General features: G+C 42.9%; 1 protein-coding gene across 1 annotated transcript in view; it reads left to right on the forward strand.

The window, feature by feature from the left end:
- The window catches only part of LOC132404996 (A disintegrin and metalloproteinase with thrombospondin motifs 12-like), a 626,192-nt gene that overhangs the window by 290,506 nt on the left and 311,205 nt on the right, over positions 1-24,481 (forward strand). Inside the window, exons 11-12 of the mRNA XM_059989657.1 lie at positions 11,051-11,196; positions 18,906-19,075. Of these exons, the coding sequence (XP_059845640.1) occupies positions 11,051-11,196; positions 18,906-19,075 (316 nt within the window). The remainder of the gene's footprint in view (positions 1-11,050; positions 11,197-18,905; positions 19,076-24,481) is intronic.

Below are 24,481 nucleotides of genomic sequence, written 5' to 3' on the forward strand. Positions count from 1 at the left end.
TTCCGATTTTTCATCTGCTCCGTTCGCCAATAAATTTCAAAACGCTGTTTAAATCTTTTCCTGTTTTCAGCTACATTTCCAGTCAGCTGAAGCATCAACGGGGGTTATAAACCTTCCATTTTTAAAACTGTTAGCACACCAAAACAATTTGCGCTCTTTTTCTTGATTATCTTCACTTCTCCCGTGTTAGCGAAACGTATTATTTTTCCAGACCGACTTCAGACACCATGTTGTGTTCTTTAAATGTACCGTGGGTTACTAAGAACAAACCATATACTGGAAGAATTAAATCTAGAATTTTTATTTACAACAGCAAACAGCAACCACATTTTTATCACACAAGTTCTTAGATCATTCTCTCATTTCTGCGCATGCTCTGAACTCTGTCTAATCACGTTCTTACACGTGACATGTGATATCATCACACCTATCTCACTGCTTTCTCTCTGTGATCTCCACTGCTCTCTGACTCTTCGACCATGCCCTCACCCAGCTCTGCTTTGCCTGACGTGCTGTGTTCCTCCAGCATTTTGTGTGTGTTCCAGCATCTGTAAATCCAGAGTAACATACACAAAATGCTGGAGGAACTCAGCAGGTCAGGCATCATCTGTGGAGAGAAATAAACTGTCACCGTTTGGTCCAAGACCATGCAGAATCATGAAAGGTCTTGGCCCGAAACGTTAACTGTTGTGGGACATTGAAACATGGATGCTGGCTGACCTGCTGAGTTCTGGCAGTAGTTTGAATGTGTTACTCATTATGAAAGCACATTTTCCTTCACCAAGGATTAGATAGGAATCTCATTCAGCTGCAGCTGATGTAAAGACTTGAACAGAGAGATTCTTTGGTCCTCTTAGTTTTTGTATTCTGCAATAATGAGGCAACTGTACATTGCTGTCATGTAAGAACAGGTTTGTACAGATTTCTTAGTTCAGAATAAAGTCCTTTGGTATCTGCCACTGGCACCCTTTTGACTTTTACAACTTAAAATACTTTAGGAAATCCACCGGCTCCTGGGGGATTGTGGTTTGCATATGAAATTAGCAGCCACAAGACCAGTCATTCAACCTGAAGATGATTTAAAATCACACTGTCATGGTGTGGAATGTAAATTCAAATAATTGACATGAAAAGTTAGTGTGAACATTGGGGCTTCGTGAAGACCTGTGCAGGGAGGTTACAGTTGGTGAAGGACATTGGAAATGTGTGCTTGAGTATGTAATATGGGTTTATTCACAACCCTAATAAAACTGGACCTACCGAGAGTCGATCAAAAGCCGTCTGTTCCAGATATCTTACGAGGAAAGAAATCTTCTATCTTGATTGCTGTGGCTTGTTTGTGATACACTCAGTGGCCACTTTATTAGGTACAGCTCTACAACTGCTTGTTAATGCAAATATCTAATCAGCTAATTATGTGACAGCAACTCAATGATTAAAGCATGCAGACATGGTCAAGAGGTTCAGTTGTTGTTCAAACCAAACATCAGAATGGGGAAGAGATGTGATCAAAGTGACTTTTACTGTGGATTGTTTGCTGGTGTCAGACGGGCTGGTTGCAGTATTTCAGAAACTTTTGGGATTTTCACACACAACAGTCTCCAGAGTTCACAGAGGTTGGTGTGATAAACAAAAGAGTATCCAGTGGGTGGCAGGTCTGTGGGTGAAAATGCCTTGTTAAAGAGAGAGGTCAGAGGACAGCGGGCAGACTGCTTCAAGCTGACTGGAAGGTGACAGTAACTCAAATACCCACATGTTACAACAGTGGTGTGCAGTAAAGCATCTCTGAATGCACAACATGTTGAACTTTAAAGTTGATGGGCTACAGCAGCAGAAGACCACATAAAAGCACTCCATAGCCATTTTATTAGGTTAAGAAGGTTCCTAACAAATTGGTTACTGTGTATGAGTGCTGCATATACCATTTTGGTATCAAAACTCCACTCAAAATGAAATATCAGATGTGGGGATACACAGGTGCCTTCCGGTTATCTTGATCTTCCATCTCTGTTGCAGATTTGCCTTCACAGTATGCTTGTTCAGTGTCTGCCTTGTCATATGATGTGGGTGATCATGGCCATTCCATGACCATAATTGTTCATGGCAATTTTTCCACAGAAGTGTTTTTTTGCCATTGCCTTCTTCTGGGCAGTGTCTTCACAAGACGGGTGACCCCAGCCATTATCAATACTCTTCAGAGACTGCCTGCCTGGTGTCAGTGGTCACACAACCAGGACTTATGACAAGCACCAGCTGCTCATATGACCATCCACCACTCACTCCCATGGCTTCACATATCCCTGATCAGGGGACTAAGCAGGCGCTACTTTGACCTGCAGGCTAACGGAGTGAAGAAGTACCTTATACCTCCTTTGGTGGAGAAGTATTTTCACTTCGTCACCCACATGAGGTAGTTGAAACACAGACTGTTAGGACTCATCAGGTCAGGTCGCATTCATCAAGGTAAAGGAACAGTTGACATTTCGGGCTGAGACCCTTCAGCAGGAAGAAATGTCTACACTTTATTTCCCTCCATAGGTGAAGCCCTAACTTCTTGAGGTCCTTCTGCATTTTCTGTGTATTGCTCAAGATTTCCAGCATCCACGGGATCTCTTGTGTTTACGGATGTTTGGAATGTGTTCAGACTGGTGTTTAATTTTACATTCGAGCAGACTTTTATGGAATAGTTAAAGTGACACACATGATACTGCCAGGCCAGGCAGCATCTATGGAAATGGATATACAGTATGGTCAACATTTTGGGCTGAAACCTTCATTATGACTGGACAGGAAGGGGGAAGGAAGGGTGAAGGGAAGGAGTACAATTTGAAAGATAGGTGGGTGAGGGAGGGAGAATGAGCTGAGAAGTTGGGAGATGATAGGTGGGAAAAGTTAAGGACTAAAGAAGAATGAACCTGGAAGGATAGAAAGTGGAACATGGGAGAAGGGGAAGGAAGAAGGTCACAGGGGGGAGGTGATAGGCTGATGAGAAAGATGAGAAAGGCATAGAAGGTAGCCAGAGTGGGAAATGGAAAAGGGGAGAAGTGGGAGTGTGGAGAAATTGCCAGAAGTTGGAGACCAGGCCTAAATTTCTCTGCGGTGTCACCCAGGCTATCTCTCCTACAAGCGGGGTTCACTACACTTCATTTTGTACAAGTGCATATTAAGATGGCACTGGTGAGACAAATCAACACTTTAATGGTAGCAAACAAAACTACTAACTACTCTATTAATCAGACATTTTGTGCACAACGATCGCTGCAATCAGTAGCAAGTAGTTTTCCATTTTATGGTGTCCTGGGGGATTCGGTGAACTGGACTCTTGAAGGTAAAGAACGGTTTTGGCACTGTGGTGGGTATGGTGGCTGAATTGAAGCAACAGAGCCAAGAGTGAAGAGAGAGCTGGATCGAAGCAGCAGGGTCCAGGCCTGAGAGTGAACCACGAGCCAATATTTGGCCAATTTAAGCACAGAACCAGATTGAGAAGGTTGTGATGTTGGGCCCGGAGGTGAGAGACGTGCCAGTGTTCATTTGCTGCTCCTTAACATTTTCTTGTCTCTGTGAACTGAAGCTGTGGCCTGCAACTAATGGGCTCCTGGACCATCTTCAGCAATGAACTGACTTTGTGGCTGTGGACTCACTTTAACAAACTTTAGTTCTGAGTGTTAATTGTTTACTTTTTTATTGCTTGCACGATTAGTTCTTTTTATGACACATTCAGCATTTGACATATTTTTCTAATGGGTTCTATTAGGTTTCTTTTTTTTGTGTTTTCCTGTAAGAAGACAAATTTCAAGGTTGTTTATTCAGACTTTTGCCCAGTACTATAGTTAATATACTTACTTTATAGTAAATGTAGTTTGAACTTTGATATTCTCATAGGATATAATGGGTATTGAAAATAACTCATAATTACAAAGAAATGAGCAGTTCTGGTTGTTTACCCTTTCCTTTCCAGCAGACATGGACTTCAAGTTTACACCTTACAATGGCAGCATTACAGAATATGTCTCTGTCAAGATGATCACATCACTGCAGTGTGAGTTAGTTCTTGTGTTTATATTCTCAGCTGTGCAAATGTAGGAAGATGCCCTATGATTTCTTATCCATTCAAATTAATGAGGGATAGAGAAAGCAAAGTTTCTGTCTGATCTGAATCAACCTGGCTCCTCTTGAAATTGAATATGTCCCAGAACCCACTGCATCATCATATCCGATAGAGAGCTGCAAATTAGTTGAGATATTTTTTCTGTAGTATTACCCTTGCTCAGTAATCTATGGATTGTATTCCAGCTGAGATTTCTGCTCACATTCGTATGATAACTGATCATTTTGATAGAGTTATATTTCTTGTTAATCCAGATACAGCATCTTGACTCAAAGCATTAACCAAAACTTTGTCTCCACCTTCTTTCTTCCAGTTGTTTATATCTTGCGCCAGATTCCAGCACTTGCAGTCTCTTGAATCTTTCATCTTTGTTTCATGCTCTCATCTAATCTCTTGCTTGCCCAGAGCTATGAAGCATTTCATTTTCTAGACCAGGGGCTCACAGCCTTTTTGTTTAATGCCATTAGGCCTTGCCATTAATCAAGGGGGCCATGGACTCCAGGTTGGGAACACTCGTTCTAGAGGTTAAGAATGTTAGGAACTGGAGAGAGATCACTTAGCAATAATATTGTGACTTGTCTTTAACTTCAGTTATATATTCCTTCATGATCCTACATCTCTGGATTCCTTTAATGTCCAATAATTCCTTTGTCATTTTCTTGAATAAACTCAGTAACTGAGCATCACCTATTGGACAGAAAATTCCAAGCATTCGTTACCTTGTGTGTGAAGGCATTTCTTCATGTCTCAGTTATAAATGAACGATGGCTTAATTTGATATGTAAAATAGCGGGTTCTTTATGCATTCAGCAAGGGAAACATCCCTGCATTTAACTTGGCAATCCCCTTAGGAATTTTGTTTATTTCCACCACCTCACAGATTTCCAGATTCAAGAACATACAGTGCATCAATCTGTTGAATCGCTGCATGTAGGGTGATCTCTGATCTCAGAATCCAGGGGACTTCGAAGAAATAGTCTTCCATTGGAGGGGAAAATAAGCCTATGAATGTTACTTCAGATATGGACTCAGCATGTCCGTGGTTACTTAGTGCAAACTGTCTCCTGTGCTCAAATGTCACTACAATTAAGGTGAACATCATGGTTATATTCCTCATTGATTTCTTTCTGTTCCCACACACTGGTTTTCAGTGATGCATGTACAAAGACATCCAGGTTCCCCTGAATGACAACTCTCTCGTAATTTGAAAGAAAATTCTCTTGCCTTTCTTCATCAAGTTGATAAGACTTGATAAGAAAGGTATATGGTGTGTAAGTCTTCTTTAGTCGAGGGACTGAGTTCAAGGGCCATGAAGTAAAATCGCATCTCTATAAAACCCTGGTTGGAGTATTTTCTTCAATATAGGAAGGATGTGGAGGCTTTAGAGGGGTTGTAGAGATTTACCACATGCTGCCTAGAGGGAGGGCATGTCTTATGAAGATGGGTGAGCTCGGGCTTTAATCGTTAGAATGAAGGAGGAGGAGAGGTGACAATTAGAGGAGTACAAGATAATAAGAGGCATAGATAAAGTGAATAGCCAGAGACTTTTCCCCCCCCCAGGGCAAAAATGGCTAATATGAGGGGCATAATTTTAAGTTGATTGGAGGTAGATATAGGGTTTTTTCAGTAATAAGTCAGAGGTAAGTAATGACATACGGAGTAGTGGGTGCATGAAAGGACAAGCAAGGGGTGATGATAAAAGCAGATATATTAGTGGTGTTTAAGGGACTCTTAGATATATGGGTGATAGAAAAATGGAGGATGATGTAAGAGGGAAGGACTAGATTGATCTTGGGGTAGTCTAAAAGGTTGGCACATATTGTGGGCTGAAAGGCCTCTACTATGCTGTAATGTTCTATGTTCTTTTCAAGTAAAGTGATGATTATGTGTTTTTCTGCATATCCTGCAACACCCACGAGTCATGGTCTGCCAACCCAGAAATATTCCATTTATTCCTACTCTCTGGTTTCTGTCTGTTAACTGATACATAATCTATGCCTGTGTATATCCCTCAAACCATGCACTTTCCGTTACTATTGAGGGTCTATAAAAACACCCATTGGGGTTATTGCCCCCTTCCTGTTTCTGATTTTCACCCACAGTGACTCAGTAGACAATCCCTTCATGACTTCCTCCTTTTCTGCAGCCATGATACTATTCTTGTTTAGCAATGCCACTCCCCCAACTCTTTTGCCTCCCTCCCTGTCTTTTTTGAAACGTCTAAAGCCTGGCACACTGTGTAGCCATTCCTGCCTCTGAGACATCCAAGTCTCTGTAATGGCTACAACGTCATAGTTCCATGTATTGCTTGATGAAGTTCATCTGCCCTTTTTTATGATACTCCTTGCATTAAAATAGACATTTCTCAAACCATCTGGCTGAGAAGTGGCAGATGGAGTTCAACCCAGATAAGTGTAAAATGGTTCATTTTGGTAGGTCAAAGTTGATGGCAGCATATTACATAGAAACATAGAAAACCTACAGCACAATACAGGCCCTTCAGCCCACAATGCTGTGCAAAGCATATACTTACTTTAGAAATTACTTTACTTACTTTAGGGTTATCCATAGCACTCTATTTTCCTAAGCTCCATGTACCTATCCAGGAGCCTCTTAAAAGATCCTATCGTATCTACCTCCATCACAGTTGCTGGCAGCCCATTCCACACACTCTCTATGTAAAAAGACTTACCCCTGACATATCCTCTGTACCTACTTCCAAGCACCTTAAAACTGTGCCCTCTTGTGTTAGCCATTTGAGCCCTGGGAAAAAGGTTCTGACGATCAATGCCTCTCATCATCTTATATACCTGTATCAGGTCACCTCTCATCCTCACTTGCTCCAAGGAAATTTCAACTTATTTCCACTTGGAATAATTTACTTATTCTTATTTCCACTTAGCGTAATTTACTTATTATTATTTAATTATTTATGGTTTTATATTGCTATATTTCTACACTATCCCTCATTGGTGCGTCTGTAACGAAACCCAGTTTCCCTCGGGATCAATAGAGTCTGTCTGTCTGTCTGAGAAAAGGCCAAGTTCAAGGAGATTAACAAGGATGTTGCCTGGATTGAGGAGCAAGCTTTATGAGAATAGATTGAGTGACTTTGGCCTTTTCTCCTTGAAGTGACGAAGGGTGAGAGGTGACCTGATAGAGCTGTTTAAGATGATGAGAGGCATTGATCGTGTTGATAAATCAACCAGAGGCTTTTTCCCAGGGTTGAAATGACTAACACAAGGGGGCATTGTTTTAAGGTGCTTGGAAAAAGGTTTAATGTGAATGTCAGAGTTAAGTTTTTCATGCCGAGAGTGGTGGGTGTGTGGAATGCATTGCCAGTGTGGTGAACTACGTGTGCCTGTCTGGACATGCTCCTGCTGACTGCTCCTGTAGCTCCTCCCAAAGACCCCTGTATAAAGGCGATCAAGGCCTGAGCCCGGCCTCTCAGTCTCCAGGATGTAGTATGGTGGTCACTCACTGCTTGTTCCTTCTTCCAGTCAATAAAAGCCGATATCTCGCCTCACGTTTCAGAGTGAGTTATTGATGGTGCATCAGCCAATGACAGTGGTAGAGGCAGATACAATAGGGTCATTTAAGACTTTACATGGAGTTTAATAAAAAAGACGACAATGTAGTTGGGAAGTATTAGGCAGTTTCTAGATTAGGTTACATGGTGGGCTGAAAGGCTTGTAATATGTTGTAGATTTCTATGCTCCATGTTAATATCAATTTCTTGTTGTAATTTGCAGGGCTATTTAGTATTGCACAGTAATGCAGCTGCCAAACATCAAATCTCAGTTCAGCTCAGTTCAAGTTTAATTGTCATTCAACCGTACATGAATACCCATGAATACAGCCAAATGGAACAGCATTACTCAAGATCATCCACCAGAACCCCAGTTCCAGTCCCAGGACCCTCATCACAGACGTCTCCAGAACTCAGGCAGTTAGGTAGAGCTTCCTTAACTCCCCAATAGTGTGAGCATCGGTGGAAAACAACTTGTACGCTTGCTACTAAACCGCCTATCAGCAAAGCTCCAAATGCCCACTGTGTCGGGGCCAACAGCACCACCAGGTAGAGACGAGGGGCCTTTTATCTGGTAAGCTCTCCCTTCCCTCTCATTCCAGCACCACAGCCCAACTCACTCTCTTGCCCTCCTTCAACACTGACGGATCCTACGCACGTTAGGCTCTGGTAGATTCACGCACAGCGGGTACCTTTTTGTGTATGCAGCTTGGACTCCATACCAAGGCTGTTTCTCACCTCTTCTGTATCACGGCCATTGATGGATATCACCCGTAGTACATGGTACAGCTGTATCGCATTAGCAGGTAGCAGAGAGATGACCTGATCTGGTAGCTTACTTGTCATAGCTACCGTATAGAAGATAAACTTTGCTTGTAAAACGTCGGGGAAAATGGTGATTGTGAAGCCACAGACCCCCCTCCCCCCCCATTGGGCACAGGACAAGTATCATCTGTTTTATGTATTTTATCATGGTTATAATCACTTACGTGTTGGCGCGTGGCCAAGCGGTTAAGGCTTTCGTCTAGTGATCTGAAGGTCGCTAGTTCAAGCCTTGGCTGAGGCTGTGTGTGTGTCCTTGGCAAGGCACTTAAACACACATTGCTCTGTGATGACACCGGTGCCAAGCTGTATGGGTCCTAATGCCCCTTCCCTTGGACAACATCGGTGGCGTGAAGAGGGGAGACTTGCAGTTTGGGCAACTGCCGATCTTCCATAAAAAAACCTTGCCCAGGCTTGTGCTCCGGAAATTCATGGTCTATTGAGACTAATGGAGGCCTACAATCGCTGACATTGTGGTGAACTACATATACCTGTCTGGACACGCCCCCTGCTGACTGCTCCTGTGGCTCCTCCCACAGGCCCCGGTATAAAGGCGATTGAGGTCTGAGCCCGGCCTCTCTGTCTCCAGGATGTATTATGATGTTCAACCACTGCTTGTTCCTTCTTCCAGTCAATAAAAACCGATATCTCGCCTTTACGTCTCAGAGAGAGTTATTGATGGTGCATCAGACATATACACAATGAATGAAATGTCTTGAGCAGAGGCCATTGATTCTTAATAAAGGACCATCTAATCAAGGCAAGAATGCAAAGAAATTTCCTCACTGTGATAACAGAAAATCTTTGGAAGTCTCCCTCCCAAAGTCGTGTGGAAGTTCTGTCAACAGAATCCGATCGGTTGAAACTAATACAATCAGGGAAATGGGATTAGAGGATTAAAATGATCTAATTGAATGATTAAGCAGATACAAGATGTCAAATAGACTATTCCTTTTCTGTTTCTCCTGGTTCAAATCCCTGTGCCAACCTGGACAGTGACCTCTATACTTCACAAGTGAATTAACAAAATTGACTGATCATCCAACACTCAGAATCTAATCACAAGAGCTTTTTGCGGATAATGGAAATCTTCAGCAACACACAAAAAGTAATACTGGAGAAACCCAGTATGTCAAGCAGCATCTGCGGAGGGAAGTTAACAGTTGACATTTTGAGCTGCAACCCTTCCTCAGGACTGGAAAGGAAGGAGGCAGGAGCCAGATTGCGAAGGTGGAGGGAGGAGAAGGAGTGCAAGGTAGCAGGTGATAGGTGACACCAGGTGAGGGAGGAGGGGTATGGGGATGAATTGAGAGGTGATATGTGGAAGAGGTAAGGGGCTGAAGAAGAAGGAATCTAATAGGAGAGGATAGTGAACCATGGGAAAAAAAAGGAGGAGGGGCACTAAAGCTGGTTGACTGCATCAGCTTAAAGACAATTTGCAGAAGCCAATATTGAAATCCATTTTCACCTCCCTTACATTAATATAATACACCATCATTACAACACAATTTCTTCAGGCTGCTGTTATTTCCAAGCACTTGCATAGCTCCTTTACCTCCTGGGCAACTCAGTTGGCTTGATGGGACTGTGCCAGCTGATTACTGGAGAGAAAGAGGAGGAGAAGGAAAATGCTTTCCACTAGAGTGAGACAATAAGACATAGGAGCAGAATTTGGCTATCCAGCCTATCAAGTATCCTCTGCCATTCTATAATGGCTGATTTATTATGCTGAGGGTCCTTAATGAAGAGCATCCCTTTGGAACAGGGGTCCTCAGCCTTTTTTATGCCATTGACCAATGCCATTAAGCAAGAGCGCTGTGGACCCCGGGTTGGGTACCCCTACTTTTGACAAAGATGAAGGGGAATTTCCTTAGCCAGAGAGTGATGAATCTGTGGATTGCATTGCCAGAGTCAGCTGTGGAAACCCAGTGATTAGGTATATTTCTGAATGGATATTGCTATCATGAACACTACCTCAGTACTTATTTTGCACTATTTATTTAATTTAACTATTTAATATATATATATGTACTTACTGTAAATTACCATTTTTATTATGTATTGCTTTATTATGTATTGTGTTACTGCTGCCACATAACAACAGATTTCACAACGTACACCAGTGATCTTAAACCTGATTCCGATAAGTTTGGTAAGTTCTTGATTAGTCAAGGTGTCAAAGGTTACAGGGAGAATGCAGGAGAATGGGGTTGAGAGGGATAATAAATCAGCCATGAAGGAATGGTGAAGCAGATTTGATGGGCTGAATGGCCTAATCCTGCTCCTATGTTTTATGGTCTGGAAATAGTTAATTGTATATTACAGGATTGATGGAGAACAGATGGATACATCGAAAGATAAGGCCAGGATTTCTACCGGAATAAACTATTGATTAAGTTTTCCAGCTGGTAAATTAATGAGGGGAGTTAGCCACAAAACACAAACAAAGGAAGATAAAAACTGCAAAATATAAAATTGTAGAAGTGTCCTTGCTCATTCAATTAATACAGTGAGCAATCTACTTTTCAAGGCATGAATTATAAGGTCTTTGCAATTCAGTTTATTTTAAAGCCAATCATTTTCTCTTTCAGTGGTGTTTTAACAGCGAGTGTGTGGCTGTTGGAAACCGGCCAGAGGCTGTCGACGGAGGATGGGGGTCCTGGAGCTCCTGGTCGCATTGCACACGCAGTTGTGGAGCAGGTGTTCAAGCAGCGGAGAGACCCTGCAGCAATCCTGTGTGAGTATGCCAGCTTATCAGGACCAAAGAATCAAAACCAGGTTCATCACCAGCTTGTGTCATGAAATTTGTTAACTTAGCAGCAGCAGTTCAATGCAATTCATAATTTAGAAGAAAAATAAATAAATAAGTAAATCAATTACAGTATATGTATACTGAATAGATTAAAAATTGTGCAAAAGCAGAAATAATATATATTAAAAAAGTGAGGTAGTGTTTATGGGTTCAATGCCTATTTAGGCATCTGATAGCAGAGGTTGTAGAGCTCCCAAAGGACTATCTGCTGATTAAACTCAAGTACCCAGTCTAATGTAACAGAAAGCCTGAAATTATATGTCAGTTAGCTCAATATATGTCTTTGGGGGAAACGCTGACATCCATTATTAACGAGTTAATAATGAATGGGCATTTAAGAACAATCATGCGACAAATAGTCAACACGATTTTAAGACAAAGAAATGCTTGACAAATTTGTTAAAGTCCTTTGAGGAATTTCTTCTCTGTGTCATGCTTTACGGTAATTCTCCACCCCAAAGAACTCTGAATGATGAGTCATTGAAAGTTCTCAAGGAAGTTATTGACAGAAGTTTAAACAGTAATAGAGTGAGAGAGTAGGGTGAAAACAAACAGAAATGTGGTGCAGAGGCTGATTGACCCACTGCAAAATGCTGCAGGTCAGACAGTTCCTCCAGCATCCCTGATGCACCATCAATAACTCACTCTTAGACGTAAGGCGAGATATCGGCTTTTATTGACTGAAGAAGGAACCAGCAGTGAGTGACCATCATATTACATCCTGGAGAATGAGGCAGAGGATCAGACCTCGATCGCCTTTATACAGGGGCCTGTGGGAGGAGCCACAGGAGCAGTCAGAAGGGGGCGTGTCCAGACAGGCACATAGTTCACCACATTCACCCCCCCCCTTTGTTTAAAAGAGTCCCCATGTGGCGAAGTTTCTTACAGGTTAAGTCTATCAGGTGGTCGAATCTGTCGCTGCGATCTACGTAGCACCGGCTGTGATTGCACCGATGCAGGCAACATTGGTGATTGCACAGGAGACGGAGGTTGTGCTGGTTCCAGCTCATGCATGTGCGAGGCACCTGGTATATAAGTGTCATGAGGAGTCTATGTAGGGCCTGGTGAGCGCAGTGTCACCTCGGGTACAGGGTTCATAGTTACCGGAGAGTGTTCAGGGTAGTGGTCTGCTGCACCTGCGGGCGCCAGGTCGCGGATGGAGACCGTGTCCTCCCGCCCATCAGGTAAGACCACGTAAGCATACTGGGGGTTCGCATGCAGAAGGTGAACCCTCTCAACCAGCGGGGAGTATTTATTGCTCCTCACATGTTTGCGGAGCAGCACTGGCCCTGGGGACATCAGCCAAACTGGTAGAGTGACAGACTTCCTGGGAAAAGAGAATAGGAGTTCATCGGGGGGGGGGTGGGGCCACTATCCGACCACCTGGGCCCTCCAAGGGCTTGTGCTTGGCTCAATGATCCCCTCCCTGAGCAGCCGCTGCACCTCTGACTGAATGAAGGCCCTGTCCCCCGCATTGTGCCTCCTGCTTTTAGTCGCCACCGGTCGGGGTCAGGTTGGCAAACAGCGGTGGGGGAGGGATCTGGAGAGTGGAGAGGCTGCAAGTGGTGTCAGTAGCGCAGCTGTCGTGCTGGATGGGATGTGTGTGTCGCTGTGTGTGTGTGTGGTCAATAGTGATGAAGTCCCACAAAACTGAGGATTCCGGACAGTGAGTGGTGGGAGGGGCCCGTCATATACCATAGTCACACTTTCGAGGTGGCTCTGGAAGTCCAGCCCCAATAGCACAGGTGCGCACAGATTAGGCATGACCAGTAGCGCAAAGTTCTGATATTCTGTGTCCTGCACCACCAATGTCGCTACACAACCCGCCCGGATGTCTGTGGAATGCGCCCCAGAAACCAAATGGATCTTCTGACTTACCGGCTGCGTTGCGAGTCCACAGCGTTGCACTGTGTCCGGGTGAATAAAACTCTTAGTGCTGCCCGTGTCAAACAGGCATCTAGTTCTGTGCCCCTCCACCAGGATGTCCATCATGGACCTTGCAAGCGGGTGTGGGGTGCTTTGGTCGAGGGTTACAGTGGCCAGAGTTGAATCGCCGTCGGGGTACCCGGTCAGCATCCGAGGGTCGGGGGCGGGGCGTGCTGACGCCAACAAAGATGGCCGCCCACATCCGGGCATGCAAGATGGCGGCTCCCACGTCTCACCCGCAGCGCTGCACTCCGCTCGCAGTTTAGACTTACAGACCTTGGTGAAATGGCCCCGCTTTCCGCAGCTGGAGCAGGTCGCTTCTCGCGCTGGACAGCGTTTTCGGGGGTGCTTTTTAAGTCCACAGAAATAACAAGGCACAGGCTTCTGATGGGCCACCGCCGTGGTTGGGTTCGGGGAGCTCGTGGAATCGCAACTGGCAGCGGTGATTTCGTTCGCGGGAGCCAGCGGTGGCAGGGTCTGAGGCGTCCACGGAACCGGCGGTGAATCGCGCGACTGGACAGCGTCGGCGTAGTGCAGTGCTGCTTCCAGAGCGTTGGTCGTCTCGATCGCCGAGCGTATGGTAAGATCGGAGCGTTCCAGCAGTCGCTGGTGCACGTACACTGACCTCAGTCCCGTCACAAAGGCGTCTCGTACTAGCAGCTCCGCATGTTGTTCTGCTGTGAGCGTCTTGCAGTCACAAGCTCGGATGAGTGTCTGTAGAGCTCGGAGAAACTCGGCGCTCAATTCTCCAGGCTGCTGTCGCAGGGTAGCTAAACAATGTCTTGCGTAGACGGTGTTCACCGGCCGCAGGTACTGTCTTTTGAGGGCGTCCAGTGCCCCTTCGTAGGTCAGCAGGTCCCGGATAATGGAACAAACTTTTGGGGTGACCCTCGAGAGGAGAATTCTGTATATAACGGCAGGGTCAGTCGCACGAAGCTCCGCCAAGTACGATTGGAAGCATGCAAGCCAGTGTTCAAAAGCAAGAGCTGCTTCAGGGTCTTGAGGGTCCAAATCCAACCTTTCCGGGCGCAAAACGGTTTCCATGTTTTAAAACTTCCAGTCAATAAAATTGATGCACCATCAATAACTCTCTCTGAGACGTAAAGGCGAGATATCGGCTTTTGTTGACTGAAGAAGGAACCAGCAGTAAGTGACCATCATACTACATCCTGGAGAATGAGAGGCAGAGAATCAGACCTCGATCGCCTTTATACAGGGGCCTGTGGGAGAAGCCACAGGAGCAGTCAGAAGGGGGCGTGTCCAGACAGGCACATAGTTCACCATAATCCCGTGCATGTTACTCTGGATTTCCGGCATCTGCAGACTACCTGGTGTTTATGATCTGTGGAATCTCTTGTGTCTATGATCTAGTTTTGCACCAGTTTCTCTTTTTGTTATTAATGATTTCATAGAACATCAAACAGGACAGGACAAGATGGGCCACAATGTTGTGTCAAATTTTTACCCTACACCATGATCAATCTAACCATTCCCTCCTGCACATCCCACAATCCTCCATTTTTCTTACAGATCGATACAAGGGGTATGGAGGGCTGTGGTCGGGTGAAGATGGATGGAGTAGATAGTTTAAATGTTATGGCATGGACTAGAAGGGCCAAAGGGCCTGTTTCTATGCTGTTGTTTTCTATGACTCTATTTCCTGAATAATTTCAAAGGATTATAAGGAATGTGAAGATAAAAATTAGTTCAAAGTTCAAAGTAAATTTAGAATCAAAGTATGTTGTGTATGTCAGCATTATACTTCCTTGAGATTCATTTTCGTTCAGGAATTCACAGTAAGATAAAGAAATACAGTGGAATCAATGAACAACTGCACTCAAACAAGGACTGAGAAACAACCTCTGTGCAAAAAAATTAGAGCATAAGACATAGGAGCAGAATTAGGCCACTTGTCCCATCAGGGCCAGATCAGCCATAACCTTACTGATTATGATAGAATGGTTGAGCAGACTTGATGGGCTGAATAGCCTAATCTGCTCCTATGTCTTATAGACTTACAATCTTCTTGATTGGCAGAGCAAGCTCAATGGGCCAGGGGGCCTGCTCGTGCTCCTAGTACTTATGCACTATAAACTCAATGATGGAAGATAGAGAGACAGGTGATTGTCTGGAGTTAAAAACTCCAGAGACTCTGTGATAAATGAATAAAATTGATTTTTGGATTGTCATGATATTGTCTGGTTGAAAGGACAGTTCATTCCTAACAAAGCCCCTCTGCTTTCAATCTAATGACAAATTATATGAACATTCAGAGGGCCTAATACAGGTTTAGTACCCCTTTTCTGAAAAGCCAGGGGCCAGAAGTGTTTAAAGTTTTGTATTTTGGAACACATAATGAGAGAGCCTGGGACTGCCATCATTTCTGACTCTGAATTTATGTGCTACCGGTAAGCAGTCACAACAACCCTATTATTATTGCACCATTCCAGAATCTGCCACTCTGACTATTTTTTGGTGCCTCTGTTAGTATTGGGGGGCCTATAAAACAACCTAAAGCTTAACTTGCAGGTTGAGTCAGTGGTGAGAAAGGCAAGTGCAATGTTAGCATTCATTTCAAGAGGTCTAGAATATAAGAGCAGGGATGTGATGCCGAGGCTTCATAAGGCACTGGTGAGGCCTCACCTTGAGTATTGTGAACAGTTTTAGGCTTCTTATCTAAGAAAAGATGTTTGAGAGGTTCAGAGGAGGTTTACAAGGATGATTCGTGGAATGAAAGGGTTATCATATGAGGAGCATTTGATAGCTCTGAGTCTGTACTTGCTGGAATTTAGGATGATGAGGGGGGTCTCACTGAAACATTTCGAACGTTGAAAGACCTAGACATGGTAGATGGGGAAAGGATGTTTCCCATAGTGGGGTAGTCTAGGACAAGAGGGCACAGCCTCAGGACAGAGGGGCATCTATTTAAAACAGAGATGCGGAGAAATTTCTGTAGCCAAAGGATGGTGAACTGGGGGAATTTATTACCACAGACAGCTGTGGAGACCAGGTTTTTGGGGGTATTTAAGGCAGAGCTTGATAGGTTCTTGATTAGACATGGCCCCAAAGGTTACGGGGAGAAGGCTGGGGATGGTGCTGAGGAGGAGAAAAATATCCTTTTTGTGACATCATTTCAGCATTGAAAAAAAATTTGGGTTTTAGATTTTTTGATATTAAAGAATATCATCTTTAAAATACCACAAATCCATCTGTGATTCCCTGTAAGAACAATACAATTTGACTTTAATGGTGTCATCTGCTGGTGCTGATTGTGCTTTGGACAATACTCAGGATAAAACAGAATGCGTTATGATGCAACGCAGGTTGTGCTTTGTAAGTGGCATTTCAAACATGTTTATAACTTCTTATATTTGTAATTATTATGCATTGTTCAATCAGATTAGTGGAATTACACCTTCAGTGACCATAAGACAGGAGAAAGGATTATGAAAATCTATGAGTTTTTTTTATAGATTCGCAATTGAATGCTTGAGACATAAGACTGGATTTCTGTAGCTTAAACTTATCCATTACTTTAAAAACTAAAGTCACTATAGTTTAGTCAGTAATTGTGTTTTTCTAAATGTAGATATAAAGAAGGTAATTATATGGATAAACTTTTCGGTTGAAAGCATAATGAATTCAAGAATAAATCTCCTTGGATAGTGGATGCGAGTAGCATTCATTAGGATCAAAGATAGTCATGAATCTTCTGGTTTGGTGATCACAGTGGGAGGTTAATCCCGAGGGAGTGGAAGACAGAATTAGTAGTTCATGCACATTTGTTCCTCATTTTCTTCATTCCTCCTTTCTGTCCCTCTTTATTGCTTCCTTTCTTTTCTCCTCCATCCTTCCCTGTCTGCCTACTGGAAAAGTATTTTGGCTGCAAAGCAAAAACTTAATCACCAGTCAGGCAGATAGGCCAAGTGAGAATTGGTGTTCAAAAATTCAAGTTGATGCCTTTTCATCAGAAAGGTTTGTAAAGCATCATGAGAAAGTCTGGGGTGGGGTTGTGAAATGGTAGATTGGGTATTGATATTTGTAGTTTATTATGGCATGTGTACTGACATAAGACCATAAGACAAAGGAGCAGAATTAGGCCATTCCTCTTATCAGATCTGCTCCACCATTTGATTAAAGCTGATTTACTTTCCCTCTCCACCCCATTCTCCTGCCTTCTCCCCATAACCTTTGATGCCCTTATTAATGAAGGCATCAATCTCTGCTTTAAATATATTCAATAGTTTGACTTCTATGGCTGTCTGTGGTAATGAATTCACAGATTCACCACCCTCTGGCTGGCGAAATTCCTCCTTAATTTTGCTCTGTGGTAATTTAGGACCTTCCTGGAAAATTGCTGGTAGAGTACCACAGGGATGGTGCAGGTCAGAAGAATAAACTGTGGAGATTGGCAGGGAAATGGGCCTTTAACCACAATAACACCATGTGCATTGGTGCTTACAATATATCTGATTAATGTGCTCCTCTAAAGTAAATATACTGCTGTTATTATTCATAACCGTTCAGTACTGGTTATGCTGCTGGTGTTTAGGGCAGTAGTCTCTGTCTCTCCATACCCTCACACTCAAATACAGAAGGGTTCTTCATTGCTGGGTCCATAACAATCTTTATTGGCCATTCAGGCTGGTTAACCATGAGCTAAATCCCCAAACCTGGACTGGTGGACCATTTCATAGTCTGGCCTCTACCCCTTGACCTGTGTGGCATGGGTGACCGAACCAAGAGCTAAAACGCAAGACCCTGACTCCTGTCAGCATAGGTCAACAGGTCTATGAGACACACACGCCTCGAAACCCAGTAACAGGTTTGTGGTCCTCTTGGAGATTATTCAGTCCTGATGTACCTTAAACATTGTAAGAATGAGGGGGTGTCATATTAATGCAAATATTGTGTGCTTAGAGTTCTCACTGTTCATTGCAAAGGATGTCTTTGATTGGTTGTTTGTCAGTCTTTCGGTGTAGTTTTTCATTGATTCTATTGTATTTCTGGTGACATATACATAATTTGATAATAAATTTGCTTTGACCATTGAGCTTTGAAAATGCTTTTGTTCAGGAGAACTTTCTATAAGTACTCCCGGATAGTGTTAACAAAGTGTAGAATTGATGTAACCCTAGAATAACACTTAAAGTTCCGGTCATCCCACTATAGGAAGGGTGAAGTTTTGGAGGGGGTGCAGAAAAGGTTTACCATGATGCTGGCTGGATTGGAGGGCATATGCTACAACAAGAGGCTGGACAAACTTGGGTTGTTTTCTCCGGAGTGGTGGAGTCTGAGAGGAGATGTGATAAAGGTTTATAAGATTATGAGAGGCAAGGCAGAGTAGACATGGAGTTTCTCTTCCCAGAGTTGAAATGTTGCATACCAAGGTACATGTAGTTAAGGTGAGAGGGGGTAATTTTAAACAAGATGTGAGGGTAAGTTTTTTTGCACAGTGAATGGTGGATGTCTGGATTGCAATTCCTGGGGTGATGGTAGAAACACGTAACATGAGGGACTTTTAAGAGACATTTAGATACATGCAAGAAAGTGAGGAAAATTGAAGGATATCACCATTGTGTAGGCAGATGAGATTAGTTTAGTTGGCCATTTGATTACTAATTTAATTGGTTCAGCAGAACATTGTGAGCTTCGCTGTACTGTTCTACATCATAATTGTCTTTCTAAGTTATTTTTATCTCATTCAGTCCAAAGTTTGGAGGAAAGTACTGTACTGGAAAACGCAAACGATACCGTATCTGTAACGTCACTCCATGTCAGCACGAAACACCCACGTTCCGTCAGATGCAATGCAGCGAGTTTGACACAGTTCTTTACAAAAATGAACTCTACACATGGATTCCAGTCCTTAACCCTGGTATGTATTTTATATGGATTTCATCCAAAATGCATGCATGAAGGCATGAAGGGAATGGGGTGAAGGTGGGAGATTGGGACTGAGAAGGAAATGGATCAGCCATGATGAAGTGGTGGAGCAGACTCGATGGGCCAAATGGCCTGTTTCCACTCCTATATCTTACGATCTTATGGACCGAAATGTATCCAATTTGACCCATTGTGCATGCATTACCATTCAATCAGAGCTGATTTTTTTTAAAAGCTTTGTCTGAAAGATATATTGACAGATTAGTTTTATTTGTCACATGTATGTCGAAACAGACAGTGAAATGTATAATTTACGTCAAATCAAATCAGCAACGATTGTGCTGGACAGCCCACAAGTATCATATGCTTCTGGTGCCGATGTAACATGGCCGCAACTCACTGATCCTAACCTTAACCTGTACATCTTTGGAATGTGGGAGGAAATTGTAGCATCTGGAGGAAACCCATGTCATCATGGAGAAACATGAAATATCCTCGCAGACAGTACTAGATATCGAACCCCGAACTTACAGCTGCTGCTGTAAATTGATTGTACTTACCACAATGCTACCCTGCCACTCTTATTTCTGTCTTCTCCGCTTAACCCTTAATCCTCTTGCCAATCAAGAACCTATCGATCCCTGCCTTAAATAAACCCAGTGACTTGACCTCTACAGCCGTCTGTGGCAACAAATTTCACAGATTCGCCACCTTCAGGCTGAAGAAACTCCTCTTCATCTCTGTTTTAAAGGATTCCCCTTTATTCTGAGGCTGTGCTCTCTATCCTAGAATCCCACTATGGGAAACATCCTGTCCGCATTCACTCTATCAAAGCCTTTCATGTGTCAGGTAGGTTTCAATGCGATTTCCCTCCCCCCCCCCCCATTCTTTTGAACTCTGAATACAGGTCTAGAGACATAATGCAAAATGCATGTTATATGTAACACCTGTCAATCCCAAGATTATTACTGTGAACCTCTTCTGGACCTTCTCCAGTACCAGCAAATCCTTGTTTAGATATGGGGCCCAAAATTGTTCACAATAATCCAAATGTGATGAGACCTACATCCTTGCTTTTATTTTCTAGTCCACTCAGATTGAATGCTAACATTGTGTTTTCCTCCCTTACTACCAACTCACCCTGAGGGAATCCTGAACTAAGTCTCCCAAGACCCTTTGCACCCCTTAATTCTTGAATCTTACGGAATTTTGAGTGGTGTGGTAACATGGAGGATAGCACACTATTTTACAGCTTCTGCGACCAGGAATTGGGGTTCGATTCCTGCTGTTACCTGTAAGGATATTGTACGTTTTCCCAGTGACTGTGTGGGTTTCCAGTTTCCTCACACGTTCTAAAGCTATACAAGTTAGGATTATTAAGTTTTGTTACCGAAATTGTGGTTGCTCCTAACACATCCTGTTAGGATTGTGGCTGCTCCTGTGTTGGTCATTGTTGTAAAATTGCATTTCACTATACATTTCAATATATATGCAACAAATAAAAATGATGTTTTTTCCTATATATCTTTAATTTTCACCCCCTTTAAAAGTAGCCCACATCTTTATTCTTCCTTCCAAAGTACATAACCCATACTACCCTATGCTGAACTCCTTCTGCCACTGTTTGAAGCTGTGGACTCCCTGTCTGTCGGACAATATCTGTTCGTCCACCCAGTTAGTGTCATCTGCAAATTTGGCCACAGTGCCTTCAATTCTTTCATGCAGATATTTAATGTATAAAGTGAAGAGTTGCAGAGGCAGCACTGACATGTACAGAACTCCCCTTTTGTCACGGCTGATCATATAATGAAAAAAGTCAACACTATGCTCTAGCCATTGACACTGACAGATGAAAATTCCTACAAAGTACATTTCCATTATATTCACAAGTTGGAGAAAAACCTCTTACTGTGTGAACCTTTTCAGTCAACATCTAATAGATTTGTTGCCATCTCCGAAGTTAGTTCTTTTGTACTTCAGAATTTCTACTTTCTGATCACATTTATTCAAGTGCTGTGGACTTCACAGACTGAGCCAGCATTTAATTGCCATCCCTAGTTCCATCATCATCAAAGTCAAAGTAAAAATTATTATCAGGGTGCATACATGTCACCACATACAACCTTGAGTTTTTTATTCCTTGCGGGCAAACTTTGCAAATCTATAGAACAGTAACTGTAAAGAGGATCAATGGAAGAGCAAGAGCATAGAAGACAACAAACTGCAAATGTAACTGTAAGTAAATAACAATAAATAACAAGAGCATGAAGTAACAAGATAAAGATCATTGGTTGTGGGAACAACTGAATACATGAGTGCAGTTATCCTTTTTTGTAAAACAGCTTGATGGCTGAGGGGTAGTAACTGTTCTCGAAGCTGGTGGTGCGAGTTCTGAGGCTCCTGTACCCAACCTCGCAGGAATGATAAAAGAACATGGCTTAGCTGGTGAGGGTCTTTGATGATGATGCTTCCATCATCAAGGACCCCCACCATTCAGGCCATGCTCTCTTCTCACTACTGCCAGTGGGAAGGAGGTACAGGAGTCTGGGGTCCCACACCACCATCTTCAGGAACAGTTATTATCCTTCAACCAACAGGCTCCTGAATCATTGGGGGTAGCTTCACTCACTCAGCACTGAACTGATCCCACAGCCTATGGACTCACTTTCAAGGAGGCCAGATTCCGAAGACCTAACCTGATCGCAGCATATTGAACAGAAATAGAATCAAGTTTAATACTCCTGATATATGTTGTGAAATTTATTAACTTAGTGCAGTAGTACAATGCAATGCATGATAAATACAGAAAAAAATAAGTAAATAATTACAGTTAGTATATATGTATATCAAATGGTTAAATTTAAAGCAGTGCAAGAACAGAAATCATAAAAAAAGTGAGGTAGTGTTCATGGCTTCAGTATCCATCCAGAATTCTGATGTCAAAGGGGAAGAAGCTATTCCGGAATCGCTGAGTGTGTGCCTTCAGGCTGATGGTAGCAATGAGGAGAGGGCATGCCCTGGGTGATGGGAGTCCTTAATAATGGACCCTGGCTTTCTGAGGCACTGCTCCTGGACTATGTCTTAGACAGTAATCTAAAAGATGTTTTAGGGTAATAATCTCGTGATTGCTGCCTGTGCCATGATGTGACAGGGAGGGTAGGAATAGAATGAGGTGGTATGTAATATAAGGAAGGACAAGCCAATGATTGGGTACAAATGCAGACAGAGCAAAGTGTTAAATTGTACCACAGAGGCAAAATCAAAAGGGTGAAGAATTCGGGACTGAAGGTACTGCATTTCAATACATGTAGAATTCTGAATAAGGTGGATGAACTTATAGCACAATTAGAGATTGGAGTATGAGTATGATACAATTATACAATCATACAATTAGAGTATGATGTTCTAGGCATCTTGGGGTTGTGGCTGAAAGAAGGCCATAGTTAGGGGCTTAACATCAAAGGTTATATTTTGTATTGAAAGGACAGGCAGGAAGGCATAGGTGGTGGTGTGGCTGTATTGGTAAGAGATGGTATTAACGTCATTAGAAAGAGTTGGTATAGGGTCAGAGAGTGATGAATCTTTGTGGGTACAGTTAAGAAACTGCAGGGGTGAAAAAAAATTATGGGAATCATAAATAGACATCCAAATAGTAGCCAAGATGTGGGGCTGAAGTTCCAAAAGGAACTGGAAAAGGCATGTAATAAGGGTAATGACACAATTGTAATGGGGAACGTCAATACACAAAGGGATTGGGAAAATCAGATTGGTATCAGATCGCAAGACAGGGAATTTGTTGAGTGCCTGATAGTTGGCCTTTTTAGAGCAGCTTGTGCTTGAGTCTACTCAGGGAAAGGCTATCTTGGATTGGGTGTAATAACCTAGATCTTATTAGGGAGCTTCATGTAAATGAACACTTAGGAGGCAGTGATCATGATATGATTAAATTCATATTGTAATTTGAGAGGTAGAAGCATATCTCATATGTAATATAACTGTTGTCTTACCTTCTTTATAACTGCATCAATATGTTGGGACCAGGTTAGATCCTCGGAGATCTTGATAACCAGGAATGTGAATTTGCTCACTCTCTGCACTTCTGATCCCTCTATGAGGATTGGTTCCTGTTCCCTTGTCCTACCCTTTATGAAGTCCACAATCAGCTCTTTGATCTTACTGATGTTGAGTCCAAGGTTGTTGCTGTGACACAACTCATCCAGCTGGTACATCTCCCTCCTGTATAATCCCTTGTCCCGATCTGAGATTCTGCCAACAATGGTTGTATCAGCAGCAAATTTAGAGATGTCATTTAATCTGTGCTGAGCCATACAGTCATGAGTATAGAAAGAGTAGAGCAGTGGGCTAAGCATAGAACCCTGAGGTGCGCCAGTGTTGATTGTCAGCGAGGAGGAGATATTATTCCCAATCCGCACAAATTGTGGTCTTCCAATTAGGAGTCGAGGATCCAGTTGCAGGGGAAGGTCCAGAGGCCTGGATTCTGTAGCTTATCAATCAGGACTGTAGGAATGATGGTGTTAAACACTGAGCTATAGTCAATGTACAGCATCCTAATGTAGGTGTTTGTATTATCCAACTGTAAATTGAGATCAGTGATAGTATTGATTCAGCTAGACAGCGGCTATATTGCATTAGAAGTTTGAGGATATTGGTTTTGTGACCTAAAACACTCAAAAGCTTCTACAGATGTACCATGAGGGCATTCTGACTATATTTAGCGTGTATATTTAGCTTTGTACTGCTGCCTCAAAGTTAGCAAATTTCACAATGTATGCCGGCGATATTAAACCTGATTCTGAATCTTTGGAGCAATGGTTGTTTATCAGTCTTTGTGTGTACAAAGACTTTGTACACACAGTCTTTGTGTGACTACAACAGTCTTTGTGTGTAGTTTTTCATTGATTCTATTGTGTTCCTTTGTTCTACTGTGAAAGTCTGCAAGGAACTTCAGGGTTGTATATAGTGGCATATGCATACTTCAATAATAAATTTACTTTGAAGTTTTGAACTTTGGAGCAAAGGCCTCGAATCAAAGGATGTGAAGAGGCTAACTCCTATGATGGGGGACTCTAAGAGTAGAAAGCACAGCCTCAGAATAGAGGGGCATCCATTTAGAACGGAGATGTGGAGCTATTTCCTGAGCCAAAGAGTGGTGAATCTGTGGAATTTGTTCCCACAGAGGGTTATGGAGGCCAGGTCATTGGGTATATTTAAGGCAGAGATTGATAGATTCTTGATTAGTCAGGGCATGAAGGAATATGGAGAGAATGCAGGAGATCGGGGTTGAGAAAGAAATGGATGAGCCATGATGAAACAGTGGAGCATGCATGATAGGTCAAATGCCCTAATACTGCTCCTGTATCTTATGGTCTGAAAACTG

This window comes from Hypanus sabinus, chromosome 14 (assembly GCF_030144855.1).
Source record: "Hypanus sabinus isolate sHypSab1 chromosome 14, sHypSab1.hap1, whole genome shotgun sequence".
Classification (NCBI taxonomy): domain Eukaryota; kingdom Metazoa; phylum Chordata; class Chondrichthyes; order Myliobatiformes; family Dasyatidae; genus Hypanus; species Hypanus sabinus.